The sequence below is a fragment of the Tetrao urogallus genome (genome assembly GCF_951394365.1).
Source record: "Tetrao urogallus genome assembly, chromosome: 2".
Taxonomy (NCBI): domain Eukaryota; kingdom Metazoa; phylum Chordata; class Aves; order Galliformes; family Phasianidae; genus Tetrao; species Tetrao urogallus.
In genome coordinates this window covers 89711597-89729799 of record NC_136814.1, presented here as the reverse complement: position 1 = coordinate 89729799, position 18203 = coordinate 89711597, and the positions used below count along the sequence as shown (strand labels likewise).

The 18203-nt window shown below is 38.5% G+C and overlaps 1 protein-coding gene across 3 annotated transcripts in view; it reads left to right on the top strand.

Moving 5' to 3' along the window:
• The window catches only part of ARHGEF10 (Rho guanine nucleotide exchange factor 10), a gene marked incomplete at both ends in the record, with an annotated part of 95639 nt that overhangs the window by 68321 nt on the left and 9115 nt on the right, over positions 1-18203 (top strand). For all 3 annotated transcript variants that reach the window (XM_079550698.1, XM_079550697.1, XM_079550696.1), the window contains 3 exons: positions 19-176; positions 11457-11599; positions 17281-17455. In XM_079550698.1, the coding sequence (XP_079406824.1) occupies positions 19-176; positions 11457-11599; positions 17281-17455 (476 nt within the window). The remainder of the gene's footprint in view (positions 1-18; positions 177-11456; positions 11600-17280; positions 17456-18203) is intronic.

Genomic DNA, 18203 nt, shown 5'->3' with positions numbered 1-18203 from the left:
GTTTGTTTGTTTTTGTAGCATTTCTATTTACAAAAGTTGCCAGGGCTCAAAGAAAATTCGACTTCAACACTTCTTCACTCCTGAGAAATCAACTGTCATGAGCTTGACGTATATGTCACAATACCTGTTTGCTGGCTTGGTAAATGGAAACATTGCAATCTACACAAAAGGAGAAGGTAACGTAGTGATGTGATTCAATAACATCCTGAGGAACTTGCATGTCAGTATATTTTGGCAGAAATAGTTTTCCATGATCATATTTTCCCTTCTGTACAAGTTCTGTTGTAAGGTTACTCACAATTACAGGGGAAAAAATGGATTCTGAATTATTTTAGTTTCATGCTTTCACTTCTCATTTTGAAAGATATTAAATAATTTGATAGTGTTCTATTTTTTTTATTTGCTACTGCAAAATACATTGTATGAGAACTGATCTGTGCCCCAGTTTAAACCCCTGTCTCACAGGGGTATCACAGAAGACCTGAATTGTATGTGATAACAGACAGTTTACTGTATTTTACATAACGCTATGCTAATTCCACTCTACTGCCTAATAGCTGTGTTTTTGAAATGCAAATTCCCATGGGTAGAGATTTCTGTACATCTCATTTGAAATGATGACTCAATCAATTTTTATTTAACAGATATAAATGTTTCCTATGTCTGCATCTCATGGATTTCATGGAACTCCTTTTACATTGCCAGTTATTTTCTGTCTAGTTAAATAATTGGCTAAAATAATCTAAGTAAAGGAAAATCCCAGATAATGCTTCTGAGCCAGAGCTAGCTTCTTCAGTGCTGGTGTGTGTATTTGTCTGTGCTTTTCCTGACGTCTCAGAACTTTCCCACATACATCCCACATAAATACAGTACTGCATACATCTACAGATCAGCTCAAAAGCAGTGGGGTTTTGCTCAGTCTGAAACACAAGTTTCTAGGTAGCTCTAAGCAAAGTGTTTGCACAGAGACACCCCGCAAAGTACAAAGCTGGCACTACTGTCCACTGAGTCTGTGCCAGCCTCCAACTGGAAGACAGATTTGGGGTCCAGAATCTGGAGAAGAAACGATATATCATTTGTCTTACCTACTGTCATGAGCACTGACCTTGGGAAAGGGTATGGTTTTTTTTCTGTTTTTGTTTTTTTCCCAAGCTACAAAGAATCTGAAAGATGGGTTGAGAAAGAAATTTTCCTTTACCAGTTGCCATCTTCAATACAGTGGATTTCCTATTGAGCTGTCTGAAATCAGACATAACATTTTAGACTATTACATTTTTTTCCCACTAAATAGCAAATCTCTCCTTGTTTTGAAGACAGAGAAGACGAGCTTGATCCCACTCTCACAGCATCATTTTTGATGTTTCATTTTCTGTGTGTAACTGTCTGGGGTAGAAAGTTGAACTGCTATCTTCTCTGAAAGGGATGAGTGCAATTGCTGTTACTCAACTTTGTCTGAAAAGGGCCACTTGAAAAACATGAGCAGCATCCTTAGTAGCATAGATAAGAAAGGATGCATAGGCTTGCATTTCTGCAGAGGCAGTTAAGAATGGAGCAGAGCTGTTAATCAGACAGGATTGTATTATAAACTGGGGGTTATATTGTATTCATGAGGGTCATAATGTTCTCTTCCTCTAAGGCACCGTTCTTTGCAGCTGAATATTCTAGGAATTTGTCATATTCTGTTTCAGGATAGCTGAAGCTCTGAGATGAGAAACACGTGTGGTTTTTTTTTGTTGTTGTTGTTTTTCTGATTCATCATGTAGTGTTTTCCTTTGCAGTTTGGTCTGTGTTTGTTGTATTTCAGTCTTCCAGGCCTCATGAAAGTAGTGCAAATCAGCTGCCTCCCATATTAGCATTCGTATTCCTTATGGCTTGCTGTGGTCATGTGATTCTTCAGCCCTAAAGGAGTGTTTTTATGTGCACTGACCTATTTTACCAAACAAAGGAGTCTGAGTAGTGAAATAGGATGGACAGAGAATGCAGCCTAATAGGAGCTTTGTGCAATTCATCAGTGTTGTCGTCTTTTCTACAAAGAGGGTTACATTGCAACCATATATGAACCAACTTGTTTCCTGGCCTATCAGTGTAAGGGAGATTAAGGAAATATCTAAAAGTGAAAGTGAAATACAGCCAACTGTGTTACAGAACATCCTGATATGAAGACTACATAGAGAAGGACAAATGCTGTGTGATGCACAGGTAAATTGGTTTTGCAGCCTATTGTGATACTCTGAATAAAAAGGAGGAAGTAATCTTCCAGGATAAAAATCCACCTGCCAGTTTCTATTAGTATTGTAATCCGTGTTTCTTCCTAAATAGATAAAATGTGTAGGGATCTGTTCATTTGCTGAAATTCAGTGCTCATGTGTACAAAGATCTACGACTTCTGTTATACGATGCTCAGTAAGCAAATTACTCTACTTGCTCATGGCTTTTTTAGATGGCTTATTACATGTAAGCTTCCAGCTTATTTAAAAATAGCAAGTATTCTCTTTTGAGTTTCTTCACAACTTCACAACACAGAGCTTCTTCCAGTTGATATCACCCAGAGTGCTCTCTGGTTATAGAAAAGCCTTGTCTTGAAGTAATTTAAAGCAGATAATAAAAAACACGTATGGTAAACTGAGGAACACCTGCTGTATTAGGGGGAAAGATGAAGGTTCACACTGTGACTTCTTCCGTTATGGACACCAGTCATGTTTTCTCAGACAACTCTGTATCGCTGTGTTTGTACTTACGTGTTAAAAAGGATTTGAACCTGAATGTATTCAAACAAATTAGGAGGCAGAGTTAATGGGAACTGATACCTTAAAATCCACTCAGTTCCTCAATTGAGCTAAATAGATGATCAGTGAAAATATCATGGGAAATAGAATGTAAGTTCAACAAACTCGGATAAACTAGTACATTGATCCTAGAAATAGGAGCCTTAATAACTATCCCAGTAATCTGTAATCTTTTATGAGTGAGAAAAGTAATGGGAGGGACCAGAAAACTGCTAGTGCATTAAATGTTTATATAAGAACAGTGGTGATGTGGGCTGTAAAGTTTATTTGACACTTCACATTTGAGAACCTGTTTATAGGGCTAGCAACTGTGTGACTATCATTCCAAAATATTGTGTATCCAATATTTGCTTCGGGCCAAATTATTAGGAATATGTCCAGGAAAAACACTTCTAAATGAGGTTAAGGAGAAAATACACTGTATTCTCTCTGTTTAGGGAAAAAAAAAAAAAAAAAAAGTAACAAAAATCCCTTTGTGATGATTGCAGACAGCCCAGCAGATGTGTTTTCTGAGTGACATAATACCAAAAAAGGTCAGCACATGTTTGACTTCCATTCACAGAAGTGTCTTAGGAAAAGGAAATCACAGTCTTTATGAAATGCACATATACTGTTCCTGGTGTACTGTTGTCAGTTCCTGATACTTCCTTTCTTTGTGACAGTAATATACATTTCCTTCTCATAACGTTCCTATAATAAATATGAAGAGAAACAGTAAAAAGAAATAAAAACTCAGAATGATTATGATGAAGACTATAACATATTACTCATAAAAATACTGGTAGCATATTAATCTTTTCAGCAAAAATTCATTAAGATGAGAGAGCAGATGCAATAGGAAGGCTTGCTGCTTTAACTACAGTGCCTAATTTCTAGGCACATAATTGCAGTCTGTAGCTTCTCACTTGCATATGCTACAACTTACAGCAAGTCCTTGTGTGCTCAACCCAAAAAAATGTAATTCACAGCACTTGGCATGCTCAGGGATACTTCTCTGCTCAGCACTGATGAAATCATACTTGGAATACTGTGTCTAGTTCTGGAACCTCAGTGAAAGACAGATATGGAACTGTAGGAAGGAGTCCAGTAAAGTGCATGGAGATGATGAGAGTTGAGAATCTTCAGTCTGGAGAACAGAAGGTTTGGAGAGGTTGTTATCAATTTATATAAATACCTAAAGGAAATGTGGAAAGAGAATGCAGCCAGGCTTCTTTCAGTAATGCACAGGGACAGGACAAGAAGCAAGAGGCAATTGAGTGCCTGAATATCAGTAAACTCCTTTGTGTGTGATAGAGTACTGGTATGGGTTGCCCAGGGAGGCTGTGGAGTCTCTTCCCTGGAGATCTTCTGAAGCCACCTGGGCATTCTCCTCTGGGTGTCCCTGCTTGATCAGGGCTTGGGCTAGACATGCTCCAACCTCATTCTCTGAGTAATTCCACATGAGCCAAAGAGGAATTGAAACGTGATGTTTCTTAATGTCATCCTTCTTCTAGGTGCTGCTGAGCTAGAGAAGTGACACTCTCCACTTGTGATTCACAGTGCAGAGTTTGCATCTATAATCAGTTTCTTAAGCTTAGGGTGAATCTTGTTTCTTTTTGTATTAAAAAAAAAAAAAAAAAAAAAAAAAAAAAAGATAGGAGTAAGAAGATGTGTAGTCTCTCATGTAGTATCCTAGTGGCTAAGGCACTAGATCCCCAACTGAAGAAATCTCTTTTATGTGAAATGATTATTGAATGCATAAACTTCTGCTTTGTTGCCCTCTCACCCGGTCTTTTAATATGATCTTTGAAAAGCTGCTCAGCTTTGACGTGAAGAAGTGACTGGGAGCATTGCCAATTCCATTTCGAGTAGCCCTCACCCACGTAACTGGAGGTCTCCTCAGGAAGTCAGAAGATGCTTGATTTGAGTCGTCTTTTGCCATAGAGAGAACTGAGTTCACATATCCTTAAGAGGAAGCATCTTATATATTTTAATGAAAGCAATGTTTGGCCAGTAGATTTTTCAGACCTTGTTCCTTTGGCTCTGGCCCTGAGGTTTAAGAAATGAATGAAAGCTCAGCTTTAAGAATTAAAATTGAATTTAAATGCACTATGAGAACAAAAACTGAAGTAGTTCTGGCTATGTGTGGGGCAGAATTTTACATTCTTTAGCTAGAATTTACTGGTAACAAACGAAGGCAGCTCTGAAGATATTTGAGAGGATTAAGAGCAAGGAAAAGGAACAAAATTAAAAGGAAGTGTCAAACATTTAAGAGAGATCAGATCATTTCATTAGCAAGATGGAAGTCTTCTGAAATTGAAGAATGTACATGTACTTTGACAAATGCAAGAGAGGATGAATATGTGGAAAGATATCAGACTTCAAGGCTTGGTGGGTCTGTGCACTGTTGTGACATATCTGGAGAGTGCAGTTCTGGCATGTGATGATCAACACCTGAGGTAGAAGTGATGTTCTGGTATTGCTATGAGAAGTAAGAAATTGTAGTAAGCTGTTAAAGGAAAGCAGTAATACCAAAAAAAGAAACTAATGCTGTTGTCGTGACTACGTTATTGCTGTAAGCATCATTTCCTAATACTTGATATCAGAAATATGTTGATGTTGTTTGTCTTGTTTACATATCTCATGCTGGAGCTTCCAGTGCCACTCCTATCTGTTGTTATAGGTAGGGTGCTGTCAGCTACATAGCACGAAGAATTTATTACATGTCTAGGAAAAGTCAACTGCCTCATGTGTGGTGCAGGACTTTCCTATTTACACCTTGTTTACAAGAGCAAACCTGGATCCTTCAGCTTATAGCCATGCAATAATAAATGTTCTAAACTTCTTTTTAGTTCTGTAGCTACCGTCATACTCCTCAATAGTGCTGGTTTATGTACCATGTGATGGAAAAAATGTTTGTGCTTCACTGCACAAATTAACCAACAACTGCTGTTCCCAGGGCTGTGTTGGCAGCTCTGTTGAAATCATCAATAGTGCTGCTAAACAAGAGAGGAAGTTACCAACAAAAAAAGTGTATATAGTTCAGCTCTACTGAAGGCATAAAAGAAGGGAAAGCTGCTACAAACTTTGAAAAGGCTTTCTGAGGAGGTAAATTGTATTTTATCAGGTAATCTTGTGAAGACTTGAAAGCACCAACAAATTACAAAAGTATTGCATAATTTTAGAGATAACGTTATGAGCATAAGATATCTTAAATTGAGGCAGTTGAGCAGCCCGATATGGGCAATGCAGGGTACTATTCAGTGCTGGGATGTAAACTATGTCACAGTGGAAAAGTGTAATTTTCAGAGGATATTATAAACAATGACATAACATATATTGGTGTGTAGGTACAGAGGTGCTTAAAATTGTCCTCATGTTTTAAATATTCATACAGGATGAAAATATCAGAAATTATAACGTGTTTTTAATAGAGGCTCTTGTATTTGATTTCTGTATTTGATCCTGTACTCTGTGGACACCTCTCATTCTTGCAAACATCTGTGCCTGCAGTCTATGCTGATAACTGTTCTGTTACAGTAATGTTTATAAAGACTGCCACAGACTGTCATATTACTTGGATTAGCTCTTCATCCGTAATAATAGATTCCTGCTTTGATGTGATCAGTTTAATATCTGAGTTCACTAAATCTCACAAACATAGTTATCCTTATGTATAGTTAATACTTTCACAGGCTTTTCTTATGGAGTAGAAGGAAAACTTTTCCCTGTTTCTTCCCATTTCCACAGGTGTCAGGCCTTGACCTTCTATTTGCTCAGGGTGCAACTGATTTTTCTGCATGCAGACAAGCCTCTGGAGATAGGATATATGTACTGCATATTGTCTCTCTACAGTATCTGTATACTTGTAGGTAAAAAAAGAGTTTGTAGTTTTTCAGTACACTGGAGACAGAGGAAATCCAGAAAATCTATGCAAGATTAAAGAGAACAGAAACAAGGTATCAGTAGAGAAGAATTTTAAGCCCCATTTCTGTGGACACTGTCACAGGCATTCTACTGCCAGGTTTCTGTGAGCAGCAATGTGTACACCTCCATCACTTATTTTTCTTTTGATCAGTTCCTGCTTTTCACAAAACAGTTTAGAAAACTCTACAGTAAGTTACACTAAGCTTCTTGGTCTGCCTTTGTCCTGTTGTGTGCTTTAATTTTTTGCTGATAAAAGTTTTATTTCAGCTACTCTTTCTTGCTTTTTTTATTTTTTATTTTTTAATTTTCCTTACAAGGAAATCAATATATGACTTGAGTGACTAACCAAATATTTATAACTTCAAATGAAAGCTTTTCATATCTTTTGCAAGGGCTGCACCCAGTTTTAAGTAGATAAGTAGTGCCAATTAAGTTGTTGCACTGTGTGTGAACCTGCAGCTGTTTACATAAACATGAAATCTGTGCAGGCAGGTATTGAATAGGGTCTGGTGAGATCTGGAGGGAGAAGCAGAGTGTGTGTTTCTGACAGTCTTGAAACAGTTTGTGAACTAGATTCAGACTTGTTAAGTAATTTTGGCTATGGAGGGGAAAAAAAAAGTCTTGATCAGCAAAATAAAGTCCTGACCTTGCTTTTAGCTGAGAGCTTGTGGTTACAGCATTCTCAGAAGCGTGTTGGATTACCAGACTTAATCCCTTGCCCTGCTTGAGAAGATTAGTACCCATGCTTCCAGTTCTCAAGAGATTTCCATTTTCCTGGCCACCACAAAATAAAGAGAGGGAAGCACTGCTTGATTTCTCCTTCTGGTGTTATCCCTGCTCTGTATGATTAATTATGCATTAATTGTGGCAGAGACAAGAACACAGCTCATTTAAATACTGCCCTCATTACCAGACTAGAGAGTCTTCTCTGTGCCCTCTTTTTCCCTCATCTGTCTCAGATGCTGTCTGATCAGGAGGACAGCAATGGCTACAGAAAGAAATAAAAGTACAACAGCTTGTCCTTATCACATGGTGAGGGTTTGTAGATAACATGATACTGAGATCCAGATTTTTCCCAGCATGATATCAAGTGGGATTGCCTTTCCTTTGCATAAAGTCATGGTAACAGAAAAGACTTCCAGTCTCTATCTCAATTTTTTTCCTTTTTTTTTCCACTCTGTAATCTTAAGACTAACTGGGTTGGTTAAAGTGTTGTACTGAAGATATGTTTGTGAGAGGTGAGTTTTGATATATATTTGTCAAATCAAAATTCTACATATTGGTATTCAACAGTGACATCTGAACTCCATCTTCTTACCTTGTAGAAAATTGTTTTAGCAATTTTATTTCAAAATTGACATCCACCTGGCACTGATACTGATTTCCTTTTCATTCAGACTGCTATGAATGCTAGATAATAATTTTTTAAAAGACTAGATCAAAATTAATGAAGTAGATTAACATTTAGCTGAGGAGTTGCACAGAATTTGAGGGCATTAAGACACACAATCAAAAAGTGCCTTAGGTGAATGAAATGAAATTTAAAGTTGAAGTCTTAGAGTCAGGTTGAGATCTTGAAAATCCCAGCTCGCTTGTTCCTTGAGAATCAACTATGAATTAGGTACAGATTAATGATTGAATGTGTTTGAGAGCTATTGAGTTCAATCAACAGTTTTCTCTGTAACGTGGTGTTGAGTGTGGAAAGTGTAACTACAGGAGAAAAAGATAACTTCTTCCTCAGCGTGCTTGTTCTCTGTTCAAATTCAGTCTTTATCCTTCAGAAGAGACAATATGAATATATGGGAATTATGCTGGTTTCATCCCTTAAAAAGGAAATCTGGGGGTGCTACGTACTAGGTGCTGCAGTGGTCTCTTTACTGTGTATAACTTAGGCAGTGAAAACCAGGATAAACATGCATGTGCAGCTTTATTCTTGGAAGGCTTTGCACTTGACAGCATTCTCAGGGTGTGGGCAGCTTGCAGTTAACAATTTAATTTCAGAGTAATGTGATTTCTATCAAACGCAAACTTTTCCAGAAGTTACTATATTACTAATGGTAAACATGAGTTGTGAAGGTTGAGTGACTGACATTGCTGAGAGAGCTCGCAGGGTAATGATTGGAGACATGCTTCTCTCTTGCAAACTGAAATCGTGAAAATGATTTTGACAGTCTGAAACTGAATGCCATTTTTCACAAAGATGCTTTGAGAACTCAGTCACATCCTGAGAATGACTCGGCAAAGACTGTATAACGCAGACGGCAGAAGCAATCACAAGTATTCCAAAGCAGAGACATCATTGTTGCTGTTACCACTGTTATTGTGAAGCAGTAATGTAAGTAATGTAATGTAAGCAACATTTCTTCAGTTTATGTAGATCAAAGGGCTTTCAAGTGAGGAATTGGGATCATTTAGTCTCAACATAAAAACAGATGGAACGGATTTTGATACTAAACAAAGGATGGAAAGTAGGATTTGAGATGCTCAGTGAGTTCATGCTACAGAAATCACAGAATCACAGAACTGTAGGGGTTGGAAGGGACCTCCAGAGATCATCGAGTCCAACCCCCTGCCAAAGCAGGTTCCCTACAGCAGGTCGCACAGGTAGGCATCCAGGAAGGTCTTGAACATCTCCAGAGAAGGAGACTCCACCACCGCCCTGGGCAGCCTGTTCCAGTGCTCCATCACCTCACTGTAAAGAAGTTCTTGCACACATTTGTGCGGAACTTCCTATGCTGCAGTTTCCAGCTGTTTCCCCTTGTCCTGTCACCCTTCACCACTGAAAAGAGACTGGCCTCGCCATTCTGCCCCTCACACCTTAGATATTTATAGACCTGGATCAGGTCCCCTCTCAGTCTTCTTTTCTCAAGACTGAACAGACCCAGTTCACTCAGCCTTTCCTCATAGGAGAGATGCTCCAGGCCCTTCACCATCTTCATGGCCCTCCGCTGGACTCTTTCCAAGAGATCCTTGTCTTTTTTGTACTGGGGAGCCCAGAACTGGACGCAGTACTCCAGATGAGGCCTCACCAGGGCAGAGTAGAGGGGGAGGATCACCTCCCTCGACCTGCTGGCCATGCTCTTTTTAATGCATCCCAGGATGCCATTGGCCCTCTTGGCCACAAGGGCACACTGCTGGCTCATGGCCAACCTGTCGTCCACCAGGACACCCAGGTCCCTCTCTGCGGAGCTCCCCTCCAGCAGGTCACCCCCCAACCTGTACTGGTGCATGCAATTATTCCTCCCCAGAATAAACTCATGAAAGTATTAAAATGATTAGTCAGTTTTGTATATAAAAAATTATATATGTAAGATGCGTGTCCCTAGCTGTTAAACTTGGAGAGAATAATCTGCTCATCCTAGTTGAAAAGAGATGGCAAGTGAAAGTGACTGGAGAGGTAAGTGGTGGCATGCAGCTTTTTTAGAAGGTCTCAATAACTGATTATGCAGTGTGCGTGTGCATGGTGTAATTTGGACCTGTTAAATGCACAGAAATTTTCTGTGGACAGAAAATACCATGGATTGTCACTGGGGGGATGTTGAAGTTTAACCCAGCAGAGGCTGCTAAACACCAGTGACCTTTCGTTCATCCCCCTTGCACATAATATGATGGGGAGAAAATGGAAAAGTTCAAGAACCGATGGGTGGAGAGGACAAGGACAAAGAAAAGGAAGAAGAAAAAAAAAAATAAGCAGAAGCAGTTGCTCACTACCTACTGACTGATGCATAACTGAACTAGTCCCTGAGCAGTAGCACCCCTCATCTTGGCCAGCTCCCCCAGTTTTATTGTTCAGCGTCTCACCATATGTTATGGAATATTCCTTAGACTCATATGGGTCAGCTGTCCAAGTTCTGTCCCATCCCAGCTCCCTGTGCGCCTTCAGTCCCCTCACTGTGGGCAGCACCAGAAGCTGAAACATCGTCAGCTCTGTTGCAGCACTGCTCTACAACAACTGAAACATCTCTGCGTTGTCAACGTTATTCCCATCCTAAATCCAAAATGTGGCACCACACCAGCCACTGTGAAGAAAATCAACTGCATTCCAGCCAAAACCAGGACAGGGGAATAATAGAAACTAAGTGAAAATATGGCAGAGCACTCAGTTGTAATTAAAACAACAACTACCAAAACAAATAAACAAGCCCCTTCCCCCCTTGTTTTGTGAAGCATCTGCTAGCAGAAAGTCCCTTACATCAGTTTGCAGAGTTAGAGAGCTATTGGAGCTCATTAGAACCTACTGTAAAGAACTGGCTGGCTACTTTTCACATGAAATGTGATTTTGACCAGTTGAAAGTTGATTTATTGTGAAATAGTTTTCTTGTGAGCCCCTGAGCTGTAGAATACTGCTTTCTGAGAGTACTGCTTTCTGGAGAATAGTGGCTTTCTGGCTGCATTTTCTTTGGGAAGAAAAACAGTTACATGAGAACAGCAATGTGGACTTATTTGTTTACTAGTTAATCCTGATAAAAATTGTTCAGTTAAGAAATACATGAGCATTTTTTCCCCTTTATTGTTGTATTACCTTTACAAGCTATCCATAAAAGCTAAAATTAAACAGATGTAAATTAGAGTGCAGCTTGAAGTGGCCATTCATGAAGATCTGAATGGTAGGCTCTCTGATATCACTACGGCCGTTCTTTGTAGGATTCTTTGTGCAGCTGCATTTCTAGGTGCTTCTTGATCAGTGCTTTCAGAAGTTTTTTAAACATGGATTGCAATTTTATTTATTGTGTTACAGTCTTTCTTATTCTTTTTTTCTTAAAGATGGAACATGGCACACGGAACCTCAGAAGACAGTTAAACTGGGGGTTCTGCCTGTTAGAAGTCTGCTTGTGATGGAAGATACCATTTGGGCTGCATGTGGTGGACAAATTTTTATAATCAGCACAGTGACTCATTTTATAGAGGTAATGTGTTTAAAATTAATAATTATTCACATGCTACACTATGCTGCAAGGTGAAAGTGATAAAATCTAGACATTAAAATCTCTTCTTAGAGGCTTCATGATTTAGGAAGGTTTTCATGAACTGTGGTTTCAGTTCTGTTAAATCCCAGTCTCTGCAGTCTGAAATTTTACTGGAATGTTCTCTGCTGTTGTCTGATTACATGTAGATTTGCTTCTGTTTCCCTGCCATGTTTCCATAAAGTACTTGTAGTGTATTTTGGGGGTTTGCTTAAAAATTAGATTCGAATAGAGGGAAGGGCAGCAAAGAAACAGCATGTGGGAATTGCCTGTTAACTACAGAAAACTTAAATTAAAAGAGACTGTCTCTGCATAGTTAAATGTGACTTCTACTTTCTAATATAATTTGTATCAGTTTTGGTTCTCAGTGGCCTACAGAAATGTTCTTCATGTAGAAGAGCAGAAAAATGTTAAGGATTCCGACTCTGCTTACAACCATGTTTTCCAAAAAGTGTAAGGCCTTAATTTCCATTAAAACTGCAGTATAACATCAACAGAACATCTTAGTGGCCTAAAGTTTATTTCACAAAATATGAGGAATTAACACCTCTCCTTCAATCTGTGATAGAATTACAGTGAGTGCCACGATGTTTACAGCCACAAAATTCTTTCTAACGGGAATCTGTGTGAGATCACGGCCTCCTTCATTGTGTGCTTTGTTTTGTTTCATTGATGATCATGTTTTCTCCCACCAATTGTCTGTTTAGTACAATTGATTCTGTGAGTCACTGTCATGGGTTTGAAGGGAAATAGTGAATGTTCTAATTTCTTCTTGTTGTTTTTTTTTTTGTTTTGTTTTGTTTTGTTTGTTTTTTGTATCTGGGCTTTCTGGATTACTTGTTTCATCTAAGTAAATGTTTGAACCTTATGTTTTCTTCCTTTGTATTTTCTCCAATGCTTATATTGTTTCTAGCTTGGGTATTATGATAAGGGAAAGATTTTGAAGGGGATTTGGATAGGTACTTGTGATGGATTTCCAGCTACCTTAACTGGGGGAGTGGATTAGCCTCTTGGACACTTAGAATTACTGTCCTAAACAGTTCTGTGATGGTTCCTTTAACCAGGCTGGATGTGGCTCTTGGCAGCCTGGTCTAGTGGTTGGCAACCCTCCACATAGCAGGGGGATTGAAACTAGATGATCATTGTGGTCCTTTTCAGCCCAGGCCATTCTGTGATTCTATGACTCTCATTGATTCCTACTGAAAAATGCATAGCAACAGTAGTAGAGCACAATCAGATCATTCCTGAATTTGGCTATATAAGGCCAAATCACTGTAAATAAGTTTGGTAGTTCTCAACTAATTCAATAATAAAATTCTTCATAGATGTTTTTGGATAAAGTTTGGATTATGCTATGCAGTTTTGGCACAGCAGAACAAAAGCAGGAGACAGACTCTGAGGACTAAAGAATATATAAAGCTTAATGAAATAGTGAATTATAGTAGAGAAATAGTGAATTATAGTAGAGAAAGCAGAAGTTCAGAGAGGTAAAATAAATATTCTGTCACTCTCTCTCAGACCTAGTAATTTCATTTTTCAGATCGTAGGAGGTTTCTTTCCATTTCCAAAGTGCTTTTTAAACCAATCCACCCATTGTTTATAGAGATCAGATGCACTTACTTTTATAGCTATATATAGTTATATTTGAAATAGTGCGAAAATGGTTTGTCTGAGTTGAATAATGCTTTTCATAACATAGTTTTAATTAAGAATGTGATTAATTTTTCCATGACGGGCTGACAGTCATGCTTATTTCAGACAAATAGCCATGCTATAACATATGGTTTTCCTCATAGATCTACAAATAAGTGATAAATTTCTGTTGCCTCTTTACTGATCCTAAGATACAGGTACCAATCTTGTTTTCATCATCTCACCAGACTAAACAGCTCACTAACCTAAAGGTCTGGAGAATGAGTCTTCTGAGGACTGGCTGAGGGAACTGGGATTGTTTAGTCTGAAGAAAACTCAGGGGAGACCTCATCGATCTCAACAACTCTCTGAAAAGAGATTTGGTGAGCTGGGGGTCAGCCTCTTCTCCCACATAACTAGTGAGAGGGCTAGAGGGAATGGCCTCAAGTTGTGCCAGTGGAGGTTCAGGTTGGATATTAGGAAAAATTTCTTCCTGAGAAGAGTGGTCAGACACTGGGGCAGGCTGTTCAGGGAGGCGGTTGAGTCACTGTCCCTAGAGCCAGAAGTGCGTAGGTGTTGTATTAGGGGACATGGTTTATGAGGCAGTGTTGGTGGTAGGTGGATGCTTGGACTGGATGGTGTTGGTGGTCTTATACAACCTTGGTGATTCTGTGACTCCATGAAATTTAGACTCTGCTTCAAAAATGCATATTTTACTGTCACGAGAACCAAAATATATTTGAGATACGTCTTTCTTATCTTGCAGTGTGTAAGTTTTCCTGCTGGGAGGTAAATAGCAGCAAATAAATGTTTATTCTCCCTCTGTCCTCTCCAGTTAACAGGTAATTCACTTAGTAGTAAAGATTTGGCTTCATAATTTCTGCATATTAATCACCTCTGCTTTGTCAACAAGAATCCAGATGTTGCACAGTGTTCAACTCTTAGTCTTCCCTTTATGCAACTCTTTTTTTTTTTTTTTTTTTTTCTCGGTCTTGGATAAAACAATTCACAGAATCACAGAATGGCCAGGGTTGGAAGGGCCCTCAAGGATCATGAATCTCCAACCCCCCTGCCACATGCAGGGCCACCAATCTCCCCATTTAATACCAGACCAGGCTGCCCAGGGCCCCATCCAATCTGGCCTTGAACACCTCCAGGGACGGGGCATCCACAACCTCTCTGGGCAGTCTGTTCCAGCACCTCACCACTCTCTCTGTAAAGAACTTGCCCCTGACATCCAACCTAAATCTTCCCTCCTTCAACTTAAAAATATTTCCCCTTGTCCTCCTGTTATCTACTCTTTCAAAGAGTTGATTCCCCTTCTGTCTGTAGGCTCCCTTTAGGTACTGAGGTCTCCCTCATTTCAGGAAATGGTTTTGTCATCAACACCTCAAGCCCCTTGGGATGGGACATGTGTGAAATGCAACAACTATTGTTAAATATTAATTATATTTTCTGGTACTCTTTCTAAGAAGAAGAAACTTGTCCTTAGTCTTGATCCTAGATCTGTGAGCTGTATTGCTTTCAAGTATTAACCTTGATCCTGGAGTATTCTCTGTGCTTGTAGACCCTTAGGCTCTGCAAAGGCAGGCTGTGCTTGTTTAAAAACAACTGTGAAAAGAGCCAGAGAATTTAGTAAAGTCACCAATTGAATGTTATTACATCTTGTTTTGGTTTGTCTTGTTTTTAAATAATTGGCTAACCATACATGAGCAATTCTTGTTTTAACAATGGATGTAGAATAAGCTGAAATGTTCAGCTGGATAAACCGAACAAGTGAAAATCCTATACCTGAGTGCATTTTGCCCAAGTATTGTACTTTTTTAAAAGTAGTGAGTAATTTGTTTCACCTTGTGAGTGATGATGCCCATTATGCATCTCTCATTAAGCTTGAAAAACTGCAGTTCAGTTCTTGGCACAGCTGTTCGGTATGAGTGCGGAACCCTTCAAAAGAAAGATTTCAGCAATGCCACACGCTGTTGAAACAATAGTTAGTTATGTGTAACTCTACTGCAAGACACTCACTGTGGCATCCAGAAAGTGTTCTGCCTCTGTGATGTTGCCATAGAATTAGAACAAGACTGTCTGAGAAAAACAAAAACAAACAAGAAAAAGGATCTGAATAGAAGGCAGAAAGGAATGAAGTTATGAAGAGTAAAATGGAATGAAGCTCAATTCCTTTATTAAAAAAGAGAATAAGCCATTTTTGTCCTAAATAATTGTATTTCATGAGAAAAAAAAATCTTGGAAAAAAAATTGTGTTTCACATAAATGTGTAATTGAAACAGATGTCAAAGCCTCTATACAAAAACATAAGCAATTGCAAAAGAATGTTCAGGTTTGGGTATGTTCCTGCTCCATCTTTGAAAGAGAAGAATAGTTTTTTTTATAGGCTTTTTGTGGTTCTGACAGTATTACAGTTTTTCTTGAAACATTTCAACAAGCAGCTGTACCAACTGCAGGGTAGACAAAGTGGGAGTATAACAAGTTAGCTGTTAAAAATGGAATGTGACAAAAATGCCTGTGGAAGTTGTTTACAGTTGCACTCACACAATTGTTGTCTGTGGTCAGAAAACCAAAGAAAATTAATTTTTTATGATCAGCTTCGTTTTTCTCTTACTCCAAACAGTGTGGATTGCTAGCAGGATTCACTTCAGTGGCCTGAGAAGTTTTTATAACTGAACGTTAAAAGAAAAATGTAAACAATTTTTTAAAGTAATTTCCCTTATTTGTAAGAAGCCAATTTTGTGGTGGAAAGTAGTAGTTTATGAATTATTATCTATTGTGAATTTGCTTTTCATACTTTATTACTTAAGGACCTCTAAGTAAGGTATCAGAAGTTATACTTTGTGAAAGCTTTGAGTTCTATTCTTATTTATGATCTTCATCTATTCATTGAATTTAGTTGAAGAAATTGAACTGCATAATGCAAATATGTTCAAAATACACTTGTGTTAGGCTAAGAGCTTATCCTTAGAATTGTGTTATTTAAATTGGGATGCAAAGTAACTAAAATGTAGCTCTTAATTCTAATGCATAGAAAATCTAAGTGTGATTTTACAGTGAGGAATGAGGTACTCTTGCATTTTATCTATGAATATAGTTAAGAGTATATAATAAGAACTGTGAATATTACTGCAGATATTTACTTCCTATATCCCTCTGGGAGGGGTTTGTATTCAAAGAACAGTTTGCCATTTATTTAGCTAGGGAAATGTTATGTTTATCAGATTAGCCCTCTGCATTTGATAATAGCTGGCACAACATTAAAAGGCTGTGTTTAACTTCATAGGCTGCTTACTTAGAAGAAAAAATGAAACCAAAATATCGCTACTTCCTCTTAATGATTAGAGACCTTTACTGCAATTTTATTTCACATGTTAACAGAAATATGTAGAGAAGTTTCAGCCTTCCTAAAGCTATTTAGAAGTTGTAACTATGAAGCCATTAGATCAAGGAAGAAAATTCAGGCACTAGATCTGAAAGTCTGGCATAGTTATTTGTCATCAGAAGGAGCATTTTGACTTTTTGTTTTAGCTTCAGCTAGGTTGGAATTTCTTTCTTTAGTGTCTGGGATGGTGCAAAGGGCCCAAGGAGTTGGGAGGGAACAGGATTAAGACAGTTAGCTTAAGCTGGCCAAAGGGATATTCCATCCCATGTGACATCATGCAGAAAGAGTTTTGAAAGCGGTGGGAGTTCATCTCTCCTTTCCTCTGCTTGGGGTTCTGGCTGGACATCAGTTGGAGGTGGTGAGCAATTGCTTGTGCATCACCTTATTATATGCATTCATATATATCTGTTGTTTAAAAAAAAAAAGGGAGCATAGAAAATAACAAATCTTATGAAGCAGTCAGGACATATCCTGAGCAAAGCAAAGAAAATGAGCTTTGTTGTTGGCATGGAGGACATAGACACAGTGCCTGTACTGAGAAGCTGATAATGAAGGTTGAATGATGTAACATTTCCTCAAAGATTATTTGTTTTTCTTACAGAACCATTTTGAAGCACATCAAGAGGAAGGTATGGTAATCTCTCACATGGCTGTTGCTGGAGTGGGAGTCTGGATTGCTTTCACATCTGGATCTACGCTTCGTTTGTTCCACACTGAGACACTGAAACACCTCCAGGATGTTAACATTGCCACGCCTGTTCACAATATGTTGCCAGGTAGCTGAATCACACCATATGACAAAAAAAAAACAACTGTTTTGTTTTGTCTCTATCACTGTTATTTTTCCAGATTGTAGATAAGGCCAGAATCAGAACACCTGTTTCAGTATTTGATAGCTATTGTGTGACTGTTTACTTTAGTAAATCACAGTCCTTTGTCTGCCCAAAAGAAAGACATGTGCAATGAGCTTGTTGAGTGTCAGTTCTCCTCGGTGGTTTTAAATTTATATTATATAGATAAGCAGATGGATTCTTTTTTTTTTTTTTTTTTTTTGTGACTATAAAACAGGAGAGTGATTCAGTCTATCATGAAAATGTGTTTCCTTTTCAAATTTTAGTGTTTTCTTCTGGAAGTTGGTATTAAAGTACGTGATGGAGTCAGTCAGCCTGGGATCCGAACCACCCAACAAAGCACTTGCTCAGTGTCAGTTGCTTACAGTGAAGTCAGTGGAACTGCTCGCATCTCTGTTTAGGAGTGTGTTGTGTTCAGTGTTCTCTTGTTTAGAGCTTTAGTTTGTTGAATTAAGAACATTTGTATTATAGGCAAAGATAGAACCTCTGGTTGTTAGGGTGATGTTTAACAAACCTTTAAGTGTTTTAAGACAGAAACTGTTCAACCATACTAAGATCATCAGTGTCACAGACAGCTGTTCTGGTCTGTATCAGATTTACAAGTGAATGACTCTGGTAGTTAGACACATACCAAATAGAGATAAACTTATTTCTGGCACCTTTTTTCAAATGC